The sequence below is a fragment of the Toxotes jaculatrix genome, chromosome 18, assembly GCF_017976425.1.
Source record: "Toxotes jaculatrix isolate fToxJac2 chromosome 18, fToxJac2.pri, whole genome shotgun sequence".
In the NCBI taxonomy this organism is placed as follows: Eukaryota; Metazoa; Chordata; class Actinopteri; family Toxotidae; genus Toxotes; species Toxotes jaculatrix.
This window is the reverse complement of record NC_054411.1, coordinates 5,967,316-5,987,718: the sequence shown is the minus strand read 5'-3', so window position 1 is coordinate 5,987,718 and position 20,403 is coordinate 5,967,316. Positions and strand designations below refer to the sequence as shown.

Here is a 20,403-nt window from a genome sequence, read left to right as displayed (position 1 = left end):
GATTGCTTGATTATTCACTGACATGTGTCTTTTTGTATCATAACGCCAGAGAGGCAGAAACAAAAATACCTGAAAGTTTTTAGCAGACTTGAATATGTCATAGTGTGAGGTGCATTAGAACACTGTGGCTGTAATATCATGTTTGAACAGGCATGAATATTTTAATTGCATGCTTCATTTTAGACTCCTGCATTTTCGGAGAAACTCAGTTGTTTACAGGGAAATGTCCCAGTGTCATTATGTTAAATTGCTTGCCAAAACATCGACATCATAAACTGAAAGTGGCACCAATAAAAAAAAGAGTTGCAGTCGTCATACTGCCCTGAGATTTCAGATTCATTTATCTGTGAAGATGGTATGAAATTATCATCATAATAGCAGTCATTACTTTGTGTCAGTGAATGCCTGCTTGGCTCAGTCTGCTAACATTCAGGGACAGGCTCGGGGAATGATGAATGTTGTCAGACGAGCAATTCATTTTGGCAACTCAGGTCAGCCAAAGGAATGAATGGCACGATGGTTAGAAATGATATTACCATTTCTTTAATTTCCTGTCAATTTAAGACTTCCACTGTGTTAATATTAGAGGGATTGTTTGTTTTCATTATGGAGATGGAGCAAAATCTAAAAAGGAAACACTCCTTTTCCAAAATGCTCCAAAAGTTTTAGAGTTTTGTTGCATCTCATAAACCTGCTAGTTTGTATCTGAATATAATGACATTTTTTAAATCACTCCCAGGTCCAGCGGACATGCAGCCATTTTTATGAAAGCATGTGGTGGTTAAAAAAATAAAAAAATCAGATTGAAGGGCTTTTCTAATTTTAAGTTTTCTGCTGGTCTTTTGACACCAGAGTGAATAACGTCAGAGCACGCAGGAGGAGGCAGATGTGTATCTATTAAGGACTCTCTCTAGTTAACACAAAATTATTCATGATTTTAAAAAAAAGAAATCCCTTCCTCCCAAAGACCATGTGTTTATGCGCAGAAATTTCCAGGTAACACTTTATTAAGGTGAAACGAAGTGGCAGCTGATTATATTCATCTTCATCCTCTTAAGTTGATCACACACTACATCTTGTACATAATCTGACAGAAAACCGAGAAGGAACCTACTGATATCTGAACTTCACCATCTAATCTTGAGTTATGTTGAAATAAGTGATATATATATATACTGTTAATCAGAAGTATATAAACTGTTATATGAGGGATATTAGCAGGTGTCACCTTTGAAATCCTGAATAGCAATGCACTATTGAAGCGCACACAAATATTCTCAACAAAAAACAAACCAAAGCAGTTCAATGAGGTTTTTGTGAGGCAGATTTGTTTTCGAAATCCAAGTGATAATAGAAGCGATTATAGGACTAAGCATCAGATCTGAATATAAAATTTGTGGCTCTCCCACTGTTTTTCTCTCTTAATTTACTAATATTTACATCTGAACCTGCAGCTGGCCAAAGAAGAATGAATTAACCTGTGAATGAATCATCACTCATCCTGAGCCCGAGTGCTCGGCTCCAATGGAATTTACATAAATCCCACAGTAATTTTGGAATAATTTAAATCTAAATAGCAAAGGGCTGAATAATCAACAAGTAATGAGAAGTAAAATTGGTCATCTGTTCACATATTTCACTATCAGCTTCATCAACAGGCATGGCTGCACCCATTCATTCCAAACAATCATCTTTAGAGGTCAGTCCCCCTCCTCTGCAGTTAATTTTACCGAGAGGAATGAATGTTTCAGTTCATACTGTATTACTCATCACTCTTGAGACAGAAAGGCCAAATAGCAACCTTATTAATTTATTCATGTGAGCCATCTCTTCCTTTGCGGCCATAAATGCAAATTTAGGCTTGATTGGGCTTCTAATTGTCATTCTGTGGAATGATAAGACTTTAAAAATCAATTTAGAAATAATCTGATTTTAATAACGCTCGTAATTTATCAGTAATTTGAAGGAGTTTATTTTCATGAGAAATTAATTTCGCTTTAAGGGAACGTGTCTGCGGCTGGAAAAGGTTTAAAAAATAAATAAATAAATAACAAAAAAACAAGCATCTGAAATATTTTTGCTACATTGGCGGCCCTGAAATTGAAATATTAAAATTTAAATTTTATCTAATCAGGTCTAATCTAATCAGGTTATTAATCTATGAATAGCAGGGGAATCATAGTGTGGGGGAATAGTAGAACTAACTGGGAGCTAAACACGCGGCGGTCCCTCAAGAAGCCTGAAATTAAATTGTTTTTTCTTGCAATTTTCTAATTATTACCCTCATTAAATCATGACTCCAGTGAAATCGCATTTTCTTGTCTTTGACTATTATCATTTCACAGTGTAGAGGCCAGAAAAAAAATAGCTTTTTTAAAAACGTTTTCTTGTGCCTACAGTATCAAGAACCAAGGTCAATATGTCCAGGTGAGCCTCTGTTCAACTCACTTCTGAATGAAATGAAGTGTGTTCCTAAGGTTTACTGTCTGCATTCTCACACACATTAGCATCACCTACAGCAGATGTTGTCAGAAATCAAAATGTCTATATCTATTAAACTCATCAAAGCTCTCTTTTAAAGTCTCTTTCTCAACTTTTAGGCTGTAATCTTTGCTGATGATAAAAGAGAAAGAGATACATAAGAGCTGATGTATTAAGAGGAAAAGGGGGCCCACTCAGACTGTTAAGGCACAGGGCCCAAATTTTGGGTTCTACACCCCTGGTGACTGGAGTCACTGAGCTGCATGTCAAAGAAGAACAATTATGTACATGAGGCTGCAGACATATCAGCAAGCTCTATTTTGTGACTCCCTATACAGCTTTCTGTAAGATCAAATATATGACTTGTGTCTCTTAAATATATAGCTCTGAGAGAAACATCCTTTTATTTCATTACCAATGGTTCCTAACTGAGAACAGAACAGAATCAGTGAAACAAAACAATCCTTTCCCAAGTGTTCAGCACAGTGATTTAAAGAAGGATCTCAAAAGAAAACCTGTCTACTGGCCTGAAAATACTTTCCCAGGAAATGGCCATCCCTCCACTGTCAGAGAGCAGAGCAGAGCCCAACAACACTTGCAGCGTGCCAAGCTTCAGTATCATCCCACTTCCCATTAGTCATGCTGTATGTGACTCTTATGTATTAGGTTTTCCCTTCATAAACTCTCAACGAGAGAATGATTACATATTTCTACATGGCTGGCAGTGCAAATTATTAGCATAAGCAGCACTGGTAAATGACTTTCTGTAACAAAGCAAATACCAAACTGAGTGTGTAGAACAAACACTGTGGGGCAAACAATAAGTTCAGAGAAATGCGGCATTGGGCTCTTGAGGAATATCACACTGGTGATTCTTGAATAGGTTTACATATTACTGATTCACTGATGCTACGGTGTTAAGTTTGCTGGGATAAAAATCAGCACCAACAGCATGTGACGTGTCTGTGCCTGCAGCTGTGAGCCTCACTGATGCCTCAACAGTGCCACCTTTTGATCAAGGTTATTAAATGAGACTCTTCTTCATGTTCAGGCTGATCACAAACAACACAGTGGGCACTTCTGTGAATCTCGACAAAACATATTCATTGACCATATATTTCATTTTAGTTTACACATTAGAAAAATAAAAGGCAACTACCATCATTTCACTGGCTTTCTGTATATTCTAGCGAGGAAATATCTCTCAGCCGAATCTTTTCTGCTGGCGTTTGGCTTTAAAGTCCGCACGCTACCGAACACACTCGAGAGCTTCTCCTGGAGTTTCTGAACGAGAATCCCGTCCCAGTATTTGCAAACCAGAGAGCCCCCCGGCTGTAAAATCTTCTCAGCCAAGTCTATCAAAGACAAACACATCATGATGAGTTTCTCGTGGTCCATCTCTCGGAAACCGCTGGCATTTGGCGCCATGTCGCTCAGGATGACGTGAGCCTGGCCGCTGGGGAGCAGCGTCAGCAGCTGGGCATGTGTAGCAGGGTCGGTGACATCATGACTGGACAGGAAGTGGGCCCCGTCCAGAGGAGGTATGTTCAGCAGATCAATACCAACGACTGTACCACGTGGTAACTCTGGATCTAGGATGAAAGAAAAGACTTCCACTGTAATTTACAGGCAGATTTTTCTTTGTTATTTGAAAATGTTTATGTTTTACTTCCAGACGAGCAAAGGCCTGGAAAAGTCTGAATGTTACTGTATAACACCAAACTGTCAGCTGACTGTGAAAGACAGTCCATTCACATCATGTACCTCAATGTGCACCACCCTAGTCTATTCACACACACACACACACACACACACACACACATTTAAAGCATCAAAAAACATCCATTATGCTGTGGTCTGCTGGGGAGCGGACAGCACAGACCGGGACAGGAAGAGACTGAACAAGCTGGTCAGGAGGGCCAGCTCTGTCCTGGGCTGCCCACTGGACACTGTGGAGGAGGTGGGCGAGAGGAGGACGTTAGCTAAGCTGACGTCCATTATGGATAACACCTCTCACCCTCTGCACCAGACTGTGGAGGCACTGAGCAGCTCCTTCAGCGGCAGACTTCTACATCCACAGTGTAGGAAGCAGCGCTACCACAGGTCCTTCATTCCTACTGCTGTCAGACTGTACAACTCGACTGTTTAGTTGTACTCTGGTCTGGTTTAATTTTTCATCTGTTTATGCTGGGACTGTGCAATATTTTTCTCACAGTATCTTACTCATCACACCTCCATTAGCCTATTGTGTAAATATGTATTAAGGTAGTTTTTACTATTTTGTATTTTAACTTTTTTTGGGCAGACAGTGATGGAAATAAACAAAAGACGTATGAAGGGAAGAAAGAAGAAGGCAGCCAATATCCACAGTGTTTTTTCCCTTAATTAATAAATAAACGCACTGCAAAATGTGACCTCAAAGGTTGCCAGAGTTGAATCATAGCCTTTCTGACTCGGTCTCATTTAATTAACCGTCTGGTGTCCCGTCTCTCCTCTCACCTGTCCCGGCTGAGTTGACCCTCTGGACGGCCACCTGGCTCCAGGCTCCAGGTGCAGCTCCGCAGTCCACCACGCTGTCTCCAGGCTTTAACACCCTGAACTTGTCATCTATCTCCAGCAGCTTGAAGGCGCTTCTGCACCGGAAGTTTTGGGCGTGAGATGCTTTGACATACGGGTCTCTGAGCTGCCGAGCCAACCAGCGCTGCTCCGCTGGAGTTTTACCTTTCAGCTTCTTCATTAAACATAAAGACGAGTGTAAACATCTCCTCTGCAACGACACACACCACATTGTTTTTACAGTGCAGGGTCATGTGTACCGTATTATCAACCGCGCCTGCGTGGAATCACAACTTGTCATTGGTCAAAGACACACTCTGTGTGTAATGCCTATTCATTTCACCGTACTGCAACACACTGATAGCAATAGTTCCTACCTGGGATGAACGTGTCTTTAAGCTCAGTCTCAGAATACGCTGCATGTCCTTTACTATTAAAGCCCCTACACTTTGGGAAATCATACCAGAGGAAATCGGCTCCTTTTAAAGCTTTTGGAAAATGCATTTTTCATGTAATTTGTACGCCTTTTTAGAATTTTGATTTTAATCTTATCCAAGAACGTTTTTGTTTTGTTTATGTAGTACATGTAATAATAAATAACATATAATACAATCGTTGTTTATATGTTTCCTACTTCTTTAAGCAGCTTATTGTACCACTTGTGAATTTCATGTCCAGTAGCGGAAAGAAAGAGTACACCCTGACTCAAGGTGGTGGTTAGGTTGGAAGAGTGTGGGAGTCGTCCCTAGTGATGATTCTCTAACACTCGAGGCTCCGACACATGCGCGGTAGCTCATGAGGCAGTAGTATTACGCCACTGTACCGAGGTGTGGCTTGATCACTGAATTTTGAAAGGTTTGAAGATTATGTAGGGTGCCAAATTACAAACATGGTCTGAATTAGACATTTGGAATGAGATCACATTTGCCATCTGGGGAGTGAACACCCAGTATTCAGCATCTTTTAAGCTATGGACTGTTTAGACTTGTTTTAGGATAGCTTACGATTCATAACACAAAATATCAGGCCAAGTATATCGCTGTTTCCTACAACAACCAGACGTGTCAAATAATATAGCCTATGCATTTAATATATATATATTTAATATATGTATTTTATTGTGTCAGCTTGAAACCATACAAACATGTAGTGTAGTCGAACAAGAATGTGCATAGCAGATCAAATCCCAAACAATCCATGAACCAATAAATGACACACCTTCATTGCACTTCATTTTATTGACCACTAGATGTCCTACTCGAGCACTGTGTCATTGAAGCCTCGGGTAATGAACCATTTTTTTGAATCAGGTGTCGAAGCTTCAACAAAGCCTCGATCAGCCAAAACTAGATATATTGCTGTATTGTTTTCACAAAGCATTCACAGAACCTTTTAACTCTCTGAAACCAACTGGTAAATGCACTTTGTTACTGGCCCCCACAAACAACCAAATATGACTATAAATTAAGCCTTGTTAAGAGTTAAGACACAACGAGCTCGATCTTATTGATGACCTGCTCAGTCCAAAAAAAAATAGGCGCTCCCACACTCCCCCAACCGCGCCACCCTTCTGAGTCAGGGTGCTTACTTTTATACATGCATGCTTGTGGTGCATGCTGGGAGATATGGGCAGCTCCCACACGGTGCTGTATGCAACTGCTTAGCGGCGCAGATGATTTTCTTTTTTTTTTCACGTGGCTGCCCGGTTCACCCTTGCCAGAAACCGCCACTGTTTGAAGAGAGTCACAAAGCGGTACATTAAACCTCTGCAGTTTCTAGTCGAACACATTTTAGAGTAACACATTTCGCTGATCTTCAAAACAAGTGATAACACTTGTGATTCAAGTCTGACGTTGATCAGACCAATCCACGCTCTTACGTATCGGCGCATCATGTACCGACGTCAGAAGAGCTGCACGCGGGAGTCATTCAGCGTGAACTGTGTTTATACAGTAACCAACTATTTGCCCTAATTCGCTGTTCTTTATTTATTGTTTGTGATTCGCTTTTCGTCAGTTTGCAGGGTAGAAATCATTAAGGTAAGCACTGTAACGCAGAGGCGACTGTTAAATAGCTGTGGAGCTGGGAGCTAATGTTGGTTAAGGTAGTATTTACATTGTGTTTATGTGACGTTTTATTTCCCAACGTCCCCCTCAGACAGGTGAGATGTTGAGCTCCAAGCTGCTGACCCTGGTGCTGGTGGTCCAGCCCGGCAGGGTGCTGCTGGGCATGAAGAAGAGAGGATTTGGGGTTGGGAAGTGGAACGGGTTTGGGGGCAAAGTTCAGCCTGGAGAAACCATTGAAAATGCTGCAAGGAGGTAAAAAGCAGTTTTATTCATGTTAAGGAATTGACTTGCTGGTTAAGACCATTCCTGCAATTTTAAAGAACAGAGCAGGTTCAAGTGGTTCTGTGAGTCAATAAGGATGATTGTCTTGCAAAGTACTGAGGTATTTCCGTTTGATCCAGATTAATTAGGCTGGAGGTAAAAAGCAGAAGAGGTGTGAAGATTAGAGCTGAAGCGATCAGTCGATTAATCGAGTAACTATTCTCAAAATAGATTAATGATTTCGGTCATTTTTCAAGCATAGAGAATTAGAGAATTTTTTTTATGTTTTGCAGACTGAATGATTAATATTAATAAAAACAAAGTATAGAGCTATGTCTTTGCATTTGAAATCAAATGGCAGAGGCTATGATAGCATTGTGTTAAGTCAAAATGCTGTTTTTTGAGTTCATGTTGTTTGTAAGCTTGATAAATTAAATGAATGTTGAGCCTGGACAATGTGTGATCAGTCATCAGCAGGAAGTTTGTTTCTAAGCTAAAGGAAGGAAGCCCTGGAGGCAATCAGGCCCACTCCTACACAACAAGGCAAAATAATCTTGATCCACTCCAGTAGAGTTTCTGGAGCTGCCAACCACATCTCACTGTCTTTATCCGTGAATGTAGTTAGAAAAAGATTTTGTGTCTTTTTGGATTTAGACACCCTGTCTGGGAAACACTGATATCATCATTTTACCCTCTCTGTTTGCTTGAATTGTGTGTGTGTGTGTGTGTGTGTGTGTGTGTGTGTGTGTGTGTGTGTGTGTGTGTGTATGAACTGTGCTGTGAGCTCATTTCTGAAACACACAAGATCAAAAAATGATTTGATGTTTTCATTTTTAGAGAACTGCAGGAAGAAAGCGGTCTCACGGTGGATACTCTTGAGAAGGTCGGAAATATCAAATTTGAGTTTGTCGGAGAAACACAGCTACTTGATGTCCACATTTTCAGAGCTGATGCTTTTAATGGAGACCCAACAGAGTCAGATGGTAGGATTTCCACTGCACCACACTGAATTGTGGGTAGTGAATTCCTGTATTTTATGTCCAAATTTAACCAATAAACCACAGTAGAATAACCAGACGACATCCGGAGAGCCAAGCTGAAGCAGGAGAGGGGCTCTTGCTCTCCAAAAAACTAAATTATATTCAGCTATTTTATGTTGTTTTAAATAGAGTTTATAACACAACTATACCTCAAATATAAACAGAAAAGGCTAGGCTTTATACAACTGGAATTAGAAAACGGCGGTCATCTTTTAATGAGAATAATTGTATTTAAAAAGTTACTTTAAAAACAGATGAGCCACTTGTTGACACGATAAAAAAAAAAATCTTGCCTTAGGAGGTAAAGAGGAACTCCTCTTTTTTGTTGTACATACTTCCAAATAACTGACGTATTTTAAAAAATACCCTGTAATCCTCCAAAAATTTTCTGTATTTACTTTTGGTTCCTCTTAATCTTGACTTCCTGTTATGATGTTCACAGCAAATGAAGTTCATCAACATCCTTAAAGGTTAGATGATGAGGCCTTTTGAGAATCAAAACAGATTTTGGTTCACGGTGTGTCTAGCTTATGTTTGTCAATATCATAACAAACGTCTGTGGATCTAAGTGGATCTAAAAGTTCTGTGGCAGGAATATGAAACACTCAAATAATGTACAAATACTTCTTAAGTATAGTACTTGCTGCGAGCGAGGAGAATATATGAAGGCGAAGAATATATCTCAGTAGTAAAGAAAAAATACAGTCAATACATAAAGAAAAGGGCCTTAGCAGAAGGAAGGCTGCAGAGACCCTGCACTGATCTGCGCTCCCTGAGAATTTAGTCAAGGTCATCTGGGTGACGTTTATAGACAAACAGAAATCCTCAGCTCGTGGAGGGGTCAGAAATCAGCAGTGAACCAAAGAGTCCGGAGGGAAAGAGAAGTCAAATAGCCAGTGGGTGAAGAGATAAGAGGAGGAAAAAGCTTGTTAGGAGTTTAATGAAGTGTAAAGTTTGTAGATTCAGAGGCAGTCTGGGCAAGTGACTTGTTGGCATTCTCACTAAAAGGGCGGATTCACAATTCACAAGAACTGTGTTTTAGAACAATTCTCATGGGGTCATACATACTGTGTGTGCATCAAATAATAGCAACAATAATGATTTGTCCTTGCCACACTGGCAGTGAAGAACTCCCCTCTTGGCATAGCTCCCATATAAAACAGATCATGGACAAAAATTCACGCCCTCGTTCTGCGCAACACTTTATTGTAAATTTAAGTTCAAATGAATCGAGTGGTGATCTTCTGTTTTTTTGCTCAGCTTAGCAGCAGAATGCACAGAGGAGTTTTTGTATTGACTAACTTCATAAGATACCCACTTGGATTTGTCTCACTCAGACTGCTGAGGCCTCGCATTAGCCTCAGATGAAAGCCACTCTTTGCACAGATTGGCAATGGTGGATTTTGTCCCCCACCTCTTGCATTGGTGCTAAAAAAAGGATGCACATAAGGATATGAGCATTGTTGAAGACAGACTTCAAAAAACACCAACTGTTTTTTTTCATTTTCAGTTTAAAAACACCTTCTTTTCCTGCATGGAGAACAGATAAGATGAAGCAGGAAAGGAGTCTGAAATTGCTTTTATGTGAACTGTCACTCTCTCAGCTACTAAGTACTTACTAATTTTTAAGTTCTAAGTCTTAATGCAACTTCATCAGATTCAATAATAATTTCCACTGTGTACTGGACACTGATAGAGTGGGGTCAGAAGTGGCACAGAAATAACTCAGCCAAGTGAACTCAGTGAATGTTGATTGTCCTGTAACATCACAAGGCAGATGATAAAAATTAGTTTCACTCTTGTGAGGTTGACTAATTATTTTCTCATTGCTTTTTTTTTTTTTTTTTAGAAATGAGGCCTCAGTGGTTTGGATGCGACCAGATTCCTTTCAGTGAAATGTGGGCTGATGATATTCTGTGGTTTCCTTTGATGCTCCAGAGGAAGAAATTTGTTGGATACTTTAAGTTCCAGGGTCACGACGTGATCCTCAGCCACAAACTGGAAGAGGTGGACGAGCTCTGAGTGTTGCTGATGCAGTTTATGAACAGGACCAAAAAATATCCGCCTTAGAAATTTTGACGTTACATACCGAAGATATTCCCACTGTAAAATGTTCCAGTTTCATTTCCGAGGACTTTAAAGAAGCATGTTAACTGTACGTGCAGGGTGTTTACATGTAAAATAACATCAGGATAAAACTTTTCCTTTGTATTCATTATAAATATTGCTAGCTAATAATATTTTGCATTCACCTTACATAATACATAATAATAAAAAAAAATTGAAGCAGCACTATACTGTAAAAATATTCAGTTCAGTCATTTTATTTTTCAGGGTAACTGATTTAACACCATTCAGCAAGGATTTTTTTCTTTTTTAATAAAATATTTACAATATCTACAGTAATACGTTCATTGGATTTCATATTTTGTGCAATCTAGCCTGATTCCCAATATGCTTTTGTTGGCAAAACCAATGAGTTTCATACTCCATTACAGTTTCTTCAATAAAATACCTACTTATAACTATGTGCACATTTTCTGATTTGCATATTGGCACCATTCGTTTCCACAGTCAATTAAGTGCATTTGAGATGAAATCAGCTGGTCACAATCTGTGAGGTAACTCCTGAAATATAAGCCCAGATGTTTGTCAACTTATCCCTTTGATTTTTTTAAAAAATATATAAAATGTTATGATAAATTATATGTGTACAGACACATGTGCATCATTGTTTTCTTGCCAAATATTTGAAAAACAAAGTTTGATTATTACAGTAATTTAAACTGATACCTGCAACTGCAAAGAACAGACCTTATGTATGAAGTGATATGGTTCTGCTGAAATTAAAAATAAAGGTGTTAATTATGGAAGTTTTAAATTATACCAGAACGGCTGTGTATTTATAATTATCTTTGGTAGTAAATCAGTAGCTTATAGTGTTATTACTGATATATTAAGCCACTAGTGTGAGAGGTCATTATTTTTTCAGTAAATCTCAAATATCTGCCCTTTGCAGAATCCTGGAATTTGAGCTCCAGCTTTTCAAAAAAAAAAAATAGCTTATAAAATAAAAGGGAGTCTTGCAAACATTTAAAGCAAAGATGTTGCTCTACATAAGAGTAAACAGTAAGAAATAGCACACTTCTCCATAAAAAAATACAAAATATGCTGCTACACAACTAAAATCTGTATCAAAAATACATTGGTCTAAAGTTATTCAGTAAGTAAAACCAAAGACTTCATGACTAGGGATTAAAAAAAAAAACATCCTAACTCTGTGTCCCTGTCAATGTTTCTCAGCTATCTTAGTGTCTAAAACTGTTAATAGCAGGTGCTTTATCAGATGAGTTGGAATGCATGAATATACTGTCATCCTCCTCGTATCCCTTGCAAAACAACACCTCAGATTATTTTGCTTCCTTGTTGGCAGTTATAAAAGTTGATTTGGAAATGAACATTATATCCAGATCAGGGAGAGCATAAAATAACTCATAAGCAACACTGGCCAGGTAAAGGTGATATGGTTGACACTCAAACCAAAACATTAAATCATCTTACTGAATGGAATGTATATTATGTCATAGAAGATGTAGGAGAAGAAAAAAAAATAGTTGTGCCTTAAAGTTTTTAGCTTTAGCTCACAGAGCAAGTTATTTTCCAGTTTGTAGTCCTCATCAGGGGCAGTGTTTCTCCTTTGCAGCTCACTTAGGTTTTAGATGGAGGTTTTCAATCCGTTATTACCACCAAAGAGACATCCAAGCTTTGGCTGGAGTTCATTCCACACCTCTCCCATCTGGAAAAAAAAGCAAAAAAAGTCAATTTTCTTCATCTAAATTTCCATAAACTCTGGAGTAGCTCTTAACACAAATATAATACACTGCATTTAAATATTACTTTTGTTTGTGGGTTTAAAACATTTTGAAAAGAGAAACAGCATAGCAAAATTATCTTCAAGAGCTCTGAGATTAACAGAAACCATTTTTTTAACAGAAAGTTTAAAAAAAAACTAATTTCAGGTCCAGGTATCTAACCAAAAGAAATATACCCTGTGTGCTTTATTTGATTTTATAATAGACAAAGGTACATGGGAGATTCACTTGTTCATGTGAAATGTAAGCCAACTCAAATCCTAGATGAGAAGATTATCCGTTCAGTGATACCATCCATCATTATTAGTTCTTTTGTTGGACTTTAAAAGCCAATTTAAAACTGATTTGACCCTCCTGGAGCGGTACTGTGATGACATAGAGGAGGGCCTGAAGAAAAATTATTTCCAGACGTGCAGTCTCACCTCTCTGTGTCCTTGGACCTGGGAGTTAACAAAAGCCCCGAGAATGTGGGATGTGATTGGAAGGTAGGTGAAGATAAGCTGTGTCTCTTGATGAAGGCAGAACAGGGAGAAGTAGTTACGCAGCTCCATGGTCTGAATGGCATTTTCTTGCTATTAGCAGAATGGAAAAATACAATGTGAAGTCATAACCACTTTTTAAATGATGATAGTAATCAGGAAAAAACAAAACATTTTCGTTGGGGAAAACCTTCCTAAAAATTGTTGGTTTGTCCAGAGTGAAATCTCAACAACTGCTGGAAGGACTGCCATGGAAATTTGACATTTATTGTCCCCAGATGAGGAAACCATAATGACTTTGGTAATCCCCTGATTTTTACTCCAGTGCCAGTATGAGGTTTACATTTGTGTTTTTTACACACAGACAAACCACACAGACTAAGAGGAACTACAGTCACAAGATGAAAACCAACAACAATACAACTGTAGGTGGTAAATTCTGCTACCTGTCAGAAAACTTCATGTGACTCAGCTTTGTACTAGTGTTTGAAATGCTGGTTTGGTTCAATTCAAAGTGAAGCTCTTAATCCTGACTTTATTTATGTCTTCTCCCCCTACACTTAATATTTCAGTATTTCAATACAACTAGATTGTTAGAAAAAAATTAGAAAGGTTTAATCCCATCAGATATTGATGGTAGGAAACACTGCAACAGGAAATATACTGCAAGTAAACACTGGCAGTATTTATCCTCCAAAATGTGACACGGTTTAATAGAATTTAAAGAGAAAAATATCTTGTTGATTTCACACCTCAAAACTGGAAAGCAGGAAATGGTGTAAGAATTTCTCACCTCTCAAGATATCTCACATCATTTTTATTTATTTTATTTCTTTTTACCCAATAGGAGTGGATTAGTCACAGATACACTCAAGCCAATGCAAATTGCATTTTATTTATCAAGTGCTAAATGAGTTAAAACTGAATGCAATCAGTAAGGAAGCAACCTGAGAGCCCCAAAAAATGTGGAAGTGAGTCACTGAAAGAGACTGATCACCTGAACAATTCGCGATTCAAGCTGCTCCACAGATGCCTGCTCTTTTGGCTGAACAGCGGCGCTCATCATCTGCCTCTTCATCACACTGTACTTGTGCAGAGCTCTCTGGTGCTCGTGGAGCACACCCTTCTCATGGCGCTCACAGAGATCCTAGAGAAAAACACAGTAACAGTCACATAACAGCACTTCTTATTTGCCTCAAAATGGCAATATACAGCGCAACAGTAATATATAACGGCCAAAAATGGTAGGAGAACTGTTTGTACAAATTATGAAATTACCATATAGATTACAGTTAATAGATTTAGTTGAAGAGCTATGAAAAATGCCACTTTATCTGCCCACCAGTTAAATTTAAAAAATCCACCCACTACTAAAAATTACACTCCCAAGTGAGATGGACTTGTTGTGTTAAAATTGACCATTACATAATATCCTGGATTTGGTTACTAACTGAACTTGGATTTATTGTCAATCATTACTCCTCTCCATCAGAAAACAGGAGATTGATATTATTGCCTTAATGGATAAAAACTGTTTTGCAGTGCTTCATACAGTAAATGTCACTGGTGATATCAAAATCACCTGTCATGAAAGGTTGTAGACCCCTGGAGATAAACTCAAATTAAATGAGCATAGCAAAAACTAAAAGCAAAACTAACTCACTCTGTACGACTGCAACAAATCCAGGAAAAGATTCAGTTTTTCCACAACATCATCCTCTTCCCGTCTGCCCTGAGGACATTAGCAAAACAACATTTATTACCCAGCGCCAGTTTTGGACAAGTACAGCAGAGCAGGTGGTGGGCATGAAGGACCGAGGGCTGTACCTGCTGAGCCGCTTTGTCAGAGAGCACAGCGAACTCCACAGACAGACTCTTCAGTGACTGACGCAGGGTCCCCCAGGTGCTTTGTGAAGAGGCCAAGGAGGGAAGAGACGAAGCATCTGAGCCCAATGTACTGGAGAAAACAGCATTATTACAGGGACAGAATGTAATATTGCAGTGTCTAAGCTGCCAAATGCGTTTCAAACTAACAACCATGAAGAGACACAACAATATGGAGGATTTTGAATCATATTATCATTTGTTTTTTCAGTCCAAAACCTCTGGATACTAGAGACTTTAACTTTATAACCATAATAATGAAATACCTGAGCTCTCTGCCAAACATGAGGAGATCAGTTGCGTTCTCCTTAGAGCGCTCTGCCATTTTCTCAGCTCTGTCCCGCAGTTTGTGGAAGCTGTTGTGGATATTTCTAATCAGCTCTCTGCTTGTTGAGAACTGAGCCTGAATGTCAGCAGGGAGATATTCCTGAAGAACAGATCCAACAAAATATTAGATGCAGGTTATTCTTTGGGGGAAACTGTGTAAAGATTTTTCCAACGTACATATGTGACAAACCTTTGCCTGGGTTGCAGTTCTGTTAGTCATGAACTCATCGCCCATTTTCTTGTAAGCATCACGCAGCTTAGTCTGAACATCCTGTTTGGGAAGAGGGGTGATGAGTGGGTGAGGGGGAAAAAGACACAGAGTAGCTGGAACAGGATGCATTGCAATGTCAGTCAGCAAGACAATCGTTCTTATTGTGCACCAGTCAGTACCACAGAACCAGGCAGCAAGTTAAAGAAAAGACATACAGAGCCACTGAAGGTGAGGAAGGTCTTAACCAGCTCGTCCTCTGAGAAGAAGGGATGTCGTGCCACCAAGTTAATGAATCTGCCAAGAGCACGTCTCCTCCCCTCGATGAACTCCCGCTCAGAGACGGAGGTCAGCACTGTGGACAGATACAAGAGGAAACAAAAACTTACAGAATTATTTAGGAAGGGAACAGAGCACGTTAAGCAGTTTGACCAGGAGTGTTCACGCTGATAAAAGTGGAGTGACGCTGAGATCAAACAGTGACTGATGGTATGCTCATTTTACACATCAGAGTGTATTTTTAAATATCGACAGTGTTACTGGAGTTCATTGCTAAATCGGTGGAGCACTCCGATTTCAAGCAAGTAAATTAACTGACAAACCAAGAGTCTCAAAATTCCTTTGCACTGATTTCTGAAAAAAAGACTTAATCATGTGTAATATATAAGCGCTGAAGTAGATCTTGAGCTACACGCATCAATCAGTAGGATAAGAGAAAAAGAGCACATCTGGCACTATGACATATTTACATGTGTGAACTGAAACAAGCTCATTTTATGCATCGCTGGTTTCCTTGTTTCTTTCAGGCAATAAGTTTGATGGATGGCATTGTCTGTGTTTGAAACAACACAATCTGCAGGAATAGAAGTGTGCATTGAAATTGACAGTGATGAACATTTATTCCTTATCCAAAAAAACTGTTCAGCTACCAGAACCCCCTGGATATTTACATGTTTGCAAATGACCTTTCATTAGATCAGTAACTGTCTAGATGTGGAAGCATTCAACAGAGTAACATACCTCCCTTTAACATCCTTTTTGGTGGCAGTGCTGGCACCACCCTGTAGGCAAATCTCTGAAGCAAAACCTCATGGAAGACGTCAAAATCACTATAGCGTCTGTAAACTGATATTTTATAACGCTGAAAAACAAGAAGCAAAGAAAGAAAATTATCAGAAAATGGAAAAGAGAATATAACATTACTGTAAGTGTTCTGTAAAATAGGTTACAGAGGAGCTAATGGAGGGGTCAGATCAATGATTTTCATCATGTAGATATTAACTTGACAACAACCACTTTTGTAACTGGAGCCCCAGAGTAAATGATGCAATGCCTTTCTACATGTATATTTACCATGTTGTTTCCTAAACTCAATTAAATTGAAATAAGAAGTAAAATAAGAAAATAACTGGTGAAAAAAAATCATTATCAGTGTCACTGATGTAAGAGTAAGACAAACATTTTCTTTCTTTAGACGTTATTCTAACACAATCATTTATGTGTAGTAGCTTTTATGGGATGCCTTACCTGGCTGGTAACCTGGTACTCAACATGTTTTAGGAACAGGCCCTTCTTCTCAGGTATGAGCTCCACCTGGACTGTGTCTCTGACCAGCAGCTTGTCCAGCGTCTGGGACATGATCAGTTCGTCGTCCTGAGCTGGCTGCATCCTCAAGGCGTTCAGATCCTTCGGCTCCCCGAGCTGAGGTTTCGGTAACTCTGTCAAGCACACAACCAGAACCAACATCTAATATTTGTTTTTCATGAGTAAATCAATACATTTAGGATGAAATGAATTTCCCAATTGGGAGGAATGCTGGTGTTAAAACCACTTTTCTCTGTTCAACAGATTACTACGTGTCTGACTCTATTTGTCTCTTGCTAGTACAGTATTGTGCTTGCGTTCTGTTATTTATCCCTTCCGGTACATTCCAAGGGGGCCATGAATTGAATGTAATGTACTGCGACAAAAGCGGAAAACTTGTTCTTGCACAGATGAGGAAGTGGCATGCAGCAAGCTGCCATACTGGCCACACCTGAAATAACAGAGGAGGCCTTAAATAATCACAGAAGGTTGGGAAGGGATCTTAGTCCAGCCAGCATAATGGCCACCTCTATGAAAACCATAAAAAAAATTCCCCCTATCATCTTCCCACTCTGGGACCAGTGAAAGAATGCAACACTTAAACATAGCTATGGGTTTTCTACCAAAATAAAATAAAACAAATGAAGGTGAATTAAATCAAAATTCTAGCTTTTCCTCTGTTGTGAAAGAGGCTAAAACTATGGGGTTGAAAACTGAATCTAAATTTTATGTAAATACTGCCAAAGGTCCTTCTGTTGCTTGTTAACTATCACCGTATTATGCAGTATATCTTATTAAACTCCATAGGCGGGTATGTCCCAACTGTCACAGAGCCAATAAAAGAGTGGCATTTGCCTTGTGCAGAAGGAATATCTTGACCATAGAGGGATAGCAGAGGTTCCCTAAGACTGTCACCTACCTTGTATGCAGTTCTCCAAGAGTTTGGGGCTTGGCTGCTTTCCTTGCTGAGCAAGAGCAATCAAGGCGAGTGCTTTATAGAGGGACAACTTGCTCAGGAATCCATCTGTGGCGTCAACATGCTCAGCAATCTGAGAAGGACAAAGACAATATGACCTGAAGGTCACCGTTTTTCAGTCTGAGATCTAAATTCAACTGTGGTTTGCATTCCTCTACGCAAAAACTGCTCACTAGACACAAAAGCCTATGATATGCTGAAAGGTCAGGAAAAGGGAAATTCTACTGAACCATGAGCTGTCTCTGGATGAGCATTGTCATGACATTAATGTATTCTAACATTAACCTACATCTCAGCATTAAAGAAAAAAAAACTTGGCAGATTTACAAATTATCTAAGCCTGTCTAATGTCTTTAACAGTTTGTCAGTCTACACAAAGCTTTTGCCAGCTTCCTACTGATAAGACATTACACCTGTATCTACTAGAGCTATATTGCCTAATAGTAACTCCCAAAGCACGCCTTATCAGAATCAAGCAAATATTTGAGCGGGGATGCCTTATACTCAAGTGTTTAATTTATCTATTTGATTAGAAAAACACAGACCTCAGCCTTTATACACACAAATGTCAGTAATTGTTTCATATTCATTCATGAATGATGGATGGATGGATGGATGGATGGATGGGATACACCTCCATTATGTAAATTCAAGGTATATTCTGTTATATAAATTGTAACAGGCAAATGCAAGGTAAAAAACACGAAGTGGAAAGTTGTTCATGCTGTGGGCTGTCTCTAAATCCATGCAGTTGTTTTTATCACAGTATTTTTATGAACTGTTGCTTGCTGCTGCATCTTAATGATTCAAGTGTGGACTCCTCACCTGGCCTAAAAAAGCCTTGGAGAGGTCAGCCCTTTGGAGTAACCGCTGAAAAACTTCAACCTGCACTCTCTCATCTGTTCTGCAGCAGATGGCTTCATATACTTCCCTGTAATAGGCAGGAACTGAGCCTAAAAGAGGAACAACACCTACATAGCATCACAACCACTCAAAATACAGTCACTTAAATGAAGCAACTTAGTTTACATCTATGGTACCCAGAGCTGAGATTATGATGATCATATCACCTTTTATAGATAGACTCGTTTTATTTTCTATCATATGACTCTATATTATCCCAGATGCAGTTTTGATCTGATTCCCAAATACTGAACATATTCAGAGACATAGAAAGCCTTCAGTGAAAGATTCAGTATATAAAAAGCCCTATCAGAGCTTTACAGTAGTGTGTGGTAGATAAGATAAAGATAGTAAATCTCAGGTCATTTCCCTACAGGCCTGGTTATGTGCTGCTGAAGTACCCTCAAGTGACCAGCTGACAGCTTTCACGTGGCAGTAAAAAAAAAAAAAAAGCATCAAAACTTTAGTAAACCTTTTGCACATCTGACATTATCTTTAACAGTAATATGCTCGGCAACAGTTGTTCATCGGTTGTGAAGAAAACATTAATAGGTGATTTGAAATACGATTAACCACTCATGAATGCTTTTAAGATGGAGCGACTTCATTCCGATCATCATGTACCCAAAAGTTCTCATTGGTTAGTTCACAACGCGACTTCAGCAAGCAGAAATATCCACATTTTTTACCCGTCTAATTAAATATTCCCAACTGTCCTGACACTGCAACGCCAGACAAAAGAGCGAAGTAACTAGGAAATGATAAAGCAAAAACTGCGTTAAGAAGACTGTAAGAAGTTTTCGTACTGTACCTTCATTGATCTCTCCTGCCATGGTTCGGAGTGTCATGTGAGCGCAAGAGCACCTCCATGTGATTTCCTGGAGAAAAGAAAAAACAAGTAACTTATTTCTTAAAGTTGTAGTTAGCGCTGGTTAAAGTCCAAGTCTGGAGAACAGCTATATAAACCTAAAGTTAGGTGCACTGTCGAATAATGACAGTGTCATAATAAATGCTGCAGAGAAAAAAAGAAGAACTGCTCATAACATCTTGACATCTAATAATCCAGTCTGTGGTTCACTTGATAAACTGGGGAATATTGTCTTATTTAGACCAGGTTATTTCCTGGTTTCACTCATGCAAGTTAATTTGGTTTAATTTTCTGTTCCTCATTCTTCCGTTTCAAAAGTATATATAATGCTGCCTTCAAGTACGCCTCGTAAGTTTTAGCTTTTCAGTTTCTGAATTTGCTTGCCCTAAATTTAAATACCAGGATCAGCGTAATTACAGAGCTGAAATCAAGAGACACAGCTACAGAATAGGCAAAAGCTTTTTAATTTACCCGTTTATGTTATAAACACATCGCTTTTGGCGTTTTTGTTGAGACAGCTTCTTGTTTTTAACCCGTATCAAATCTCAGAAATCCCCTGTTCACTGAGATTCACGAAAGAGGCTAGATTACCAACCGGGGAATGCCTGTAACTCCCCAGGGGGCACCCAGGTTTATCATTTGGATTCACATATTTGGATTAATAAAAAATTGTTTATATATATATTATCATCTATTTCAAGTCAACCAGGCCCTCGAGGGGCTCTATTAGTTTTAAGACCTTCTCTGTTTTAGTTTTTCTGGACCTTTTTTTCTGTCTGTCAAGTACAGACAGGAAACCTCAGGCAAGGTATAACGTACCAGAAAATTGTGAAAAAATTCCATCAGTAATCCCTGAAGCTCAAGTTAAAATATTCTAATTCTGTTGAGAGAAAAAAAA

At 39.0% G+C, this 20,403-nt stretch overlaps 3 protein-coding genes across 5 annotated transcripts; 1 reads left to right on the top strand and 2 right to left on the bottom strand.

Annotated features, from left to right (window-relative positions):
- Positions 1-1,313: 1,313 nt before the first annotated feature.
- On the bottom strand, positions 1,314-5,271 carry mrm2 (mitochondrial rRNA methyltransferase 2). Its single transcript, XM_041062923.1, has 2 exons — positions 4,981-5,271; positions 1,314-4,073 (listed from the first exon to the last, which is right to left on the bottom strand). Exons 1-2 carry the CDS (start codon positions 5,267-5,269, stop codon positions 3,643-3,645), a joined length of 720 nt encoding a protein of 239 aa, XP_040918857.1. The 5' UTR covers positions 5,270-5,271; the 3' UTR covers positions 1,314-3,642.
- A 1,656-nt stretch (positions 5,272-6,927) lies between these two features.
- On the top strand, positions 6,928-10,723 carry nudt1 (nudix (nucleoside diphosphate linked moiety X)-type motif 1). The gene is made up of 4 exons (XM_041063267.1): positions 6,928-7,076; positions 7,195-7,355; positions 8,202-8,347; positions 10,254-10,723. Exons 2-4 carry the CDS (start codon positions 7,204-7,206, stop codon positions 10,424-10,426), a joined length of 471 nt encoding a protein of 156 aa, XP_040919201.1. The 5' UTR covers positions 6,928-7,076; positions 7,195-7,203; the 3' UTR covers positions 10,427-10,723.
- A 541-nt stretch (positions 10,724-11,264) lies between these two features.
- Positions 11,265-19,792, bottom strand: snx8a (sorting nexin 8a). 3 transcript variants are annotated; one of them, XM_041063263.1, is made up of 13 exons: positions 19,449-19,792; positions 18,560-18,687; positions 17,678-17,807; positions 16,702-16,892; positions 16,195-16,315; positions 15,393-15,529; positions 15,157-15,237; positions 14,906-15,066; positions 14,583-14,712; positions 14,419-14,487; positions 13,753-13,902; positions 12,699-12,848; positions 11,265-12,200 (listed from the first exon to the last, which is right to left on the bottom strand). In XM_041063263.1, exons 1-13 carry the CDS (start codon positions 19,483-19,485, stop codon positions 12,120-12,122), a joined length of 1,566 nt encoding a protein of 521 aa, XP_040919197.1. In that variant the 5' UTR covers positions 19,486-19,792; the 3' UTR covers positions 11,265-12,119. The 3 variants fall into 3 exon arrangements, with proteins under 3 accessions (XP_040919197.1, XP_040919198.1, XP_040919199.1); XM_041063264.1 differs by lacking the exon at positions 18,560-18,687 and having other exon boundaries at positions 19,449-19,791; XM_041063265.1 differs by lacking the exon at positions 18,560-18,687 and having other exon boundaries at positions 17,678-17,832; positions 19,449-19,788.
- Positions 19,793-20,403: the final 611 nt, after the last annotated feature.